The 2,426-nt window shown below is 40.6% G+C and overlaps 2 protein-coding genes across 2 annotated transcripts in view; both read left to right on the forward strand.

Annotated features, from left to right (window-relative positions):
• Positions 1 to 2,420, forward strand: part of CEP78 (centrosomal protein 78) — a 4,050-nt gene extending 1,630 nt beyond the window's left edge. Inside the window, exons 2-4 of the mRNA XM_034638948.1 lie at positions 68 to 234; positions 1,338 to 1,509; positions 1,834 to 2,420. Coding sequence (XP_034494839.1) covers positions 146 to 234; positions 1,338 to 1,509; positions 1,834 to 1,920 — 348 coding nt within the window. The 5' untranslated portion in view covers positions 68 to 145 and the 3' untranslated portion in view covers positions 1,921 to 2,420. The remainder of the gene's footprint in view (positions 1 to 67; positions 235 to 1,337; positions 1,510 to 1,833) is intronic.
• Positions 1 to 2,426, forward strand: part of CNTNAP2 (contactin associated protein 2) — a 1,777,718-nt gene that overhangs the window by 47,728 nt on the left and 1,727,564 nt on the right. The gene's annotated exons all lie outside the window — the stretch shown is intronic.

Below are 2,426 nucleotides of genomic sequence, written 5' to 3' on the forward strand. Positions count from 1 at the left end.
AAAAACTATTTTCTTTTGATGACAGTGGGAGAAACTCATGTCAGACATTTTCGATTTTCTTTTATAGCTGGAACATGAAAATGCCCATTTAAGAAATACAAATTTCTCTTTGTCCGAAGCCTTGCATGCACAGTCATTGACAAGCATGATCCTGGATGATGAAGGTGTTTTGGGCAGCATTGGGAATTCTTTTCAGAAGTTCCATGCTTTCTTGGACCTCCTTAAAGATGCTGGGTTAGTTAATTTTTCTCCATGGCATTATTCTCTTTGCATGTGTAATGATGGTTTACTGAGGACCTGAGCAGTTTTCATTGCTTCCATAGTCTTTATTTAGCGTGTAATATAGGGTGTTTTTTAAATGAGGAGTTAAAAGAAATGCAAAATGGTAAATCTGCTTTGGTAGAGGAGAGAGCCCATTATAAAAGAGTAACCTGGGGGCGCCTGGGTGGCTCAGTGGGGTGCCTGGGTGGCTCAGTTGTTAAGCATCTGCCTTCGGTTCAGGTCATGATCCCAGTGTCCTGGGATCGAGCCCCGCATCAGGCTCCCTGCTCAACGGGAAGCCTGATTCTCCCTCTGCCTCTGCCCCTGCTTGTGTTTCCTCTCTCGCGGTATCTCTCTCTGTCAAATAAATAAAATCTAAAAAAAAAAAAAAGAGTAACCTGTAGATAAAGTAATTTGTAGGTAAAGTTTTGGGAAAGACTACACTGAAGATAATTTTACTTGAAAGTATTCGAGGATGCATCAGAATGTCCCTCCCTTTTATTCATCTTCCTTGTAAAATAAGTTTGAATTGAAGTGATTTTTGTCCTGCACACAAAAATTATTATTAATCTGCAGGGAAAACGTAGATACATGTCAGTCATTCTCAACCGGGAACGGTTTTGCTAAAGGAAGACACTGAAAGAGAGAACCGGAGATTGAAATTGATGGAGTGATGTTTTGTGGGTGAAGGGGTTGGTGTTGGGAAGGAAGGAACAAACACATTTTTGGAAACAGGAGGAAAGGTGGTCAAGAGGTGGGGGTGGGGTGTACTGGGTACATACCAGAAGCTAAAGCATTGAGATGGAGTGGCAAATCGGGTGGTGGTCAAGTCGTTGTTGGGGGAGGAGGGAGTGCTGCAGGGATGGCACTAGCTGATGTGGTCCCAGAGCGTGAATCTGGAAGGGCTGAGAACTTGAGAGAGAATAGGGGCTTGTATCTGACGTAGGGTATTGGCTTTTAAGATTTCAAAAGTATTTCATGATTGTAGGTATNATTGTAGGTAGGGGGTCATCTAAGCTGATCATATGCAGTTATAATAACCTTTGCTTTTTTTCTCCTTTCTCCCTCTTGTCCAGGCTTGGGCAGCTTGCCACAATGGCTGGTATAGATCAGTCAGATTTTCACTTACTAGGTCGTCCCCAGATGAATTCTACTCTTAGTAGTCTGCCTAAGGAAGAGAAGAAGGCCCTTGAAGAAGAAAAGCCAGAATCAAAGCAGAACCCCGTAGGACAGATGCAAAATATCCAAGTAAGTGGACAGAACAGAATGTAATGATTCTAAGAGGGATTAGCCGACAGGTAATTGCCAAGTCAGAGAGAAAATAACGATGTTCTGTCCCTAATAACGCACACGCTTGGGACGAGCCTCTTCGGGGTCCTTTCCAAACCTGAAATTAGTAAGTTTGGACCCATTTCATAATATCGTGTAGTTACAAGTAAGGAAGTTAGAAGGTCTTTTGCAAATGTATGATTTAAAGCAAACTATCCTCAGTGAAGAAAGAAATGAAACACTAGAGAAAACAGTCCAAATTTTAAATTGTGTAAATGTCTATTCTATTCATATTTCATCTAGGTTTCTATTTGTATGCAGTCAGCTTACAATGAAGGAACACTAATGAAGGTACAAGTACTGATACAGATAATTTTTATAAATAAGTAATCCAGACATAACTAATAGTGTATAATAGTTAACCTCCCAGTTATGGGAGCAAGAGGGGACAACCCGTCTGCTTTTCTCCTGGCCTGCCTTGAACCTTCCCTTCATCTCCCATCTCAGCCGACCTCAGACAGTCTTGGGAACTGATAGCTTGAGAACAGTCTCGTCACAAATTGGATACTGCTTACATGTTCCTGGAGGATAGAAAAGAAATTAATTTTCTTAAGGAATAGGGCTTTATTATTTTTAATGAGGGAAAGGGAAGTGGGCAATAATCATCCCAAACACAAAATGTGAAAATGTAGTAAACGTTGCCTTGGATATAGTGAAGTTAAGTTGCGAATCAACTGGCAAGTTATAATTAGAAAAAAACTGGATTAATCAACTGACTGTCTTAATAACAAGATCACAGAGTAGCATTGAAGTCATGGACTCTACTTTTTAATGGCTGGCTTTGTTCATCACTGAATTTTTGTTTTGTCTTCTTTTGTTTTTCCCTCCAGTTTCAG

This window comes from Ailuropoda melanoleuca, chromosome 1 (genome assembly GCF_002007445.2).
Source record: "Ailuropoda melanoleuca isolate Jingjing chromosome 1, ASM200744v2, whole genome shotgun sequence".
NCBI classification, from domain to species: domain Eukaryota; kingdom Metazoa; phylum Chordata; class Mammalia; order Carnivora; family Ursidae; genus Ailuropoda; species Ailuropoda melanoleuca.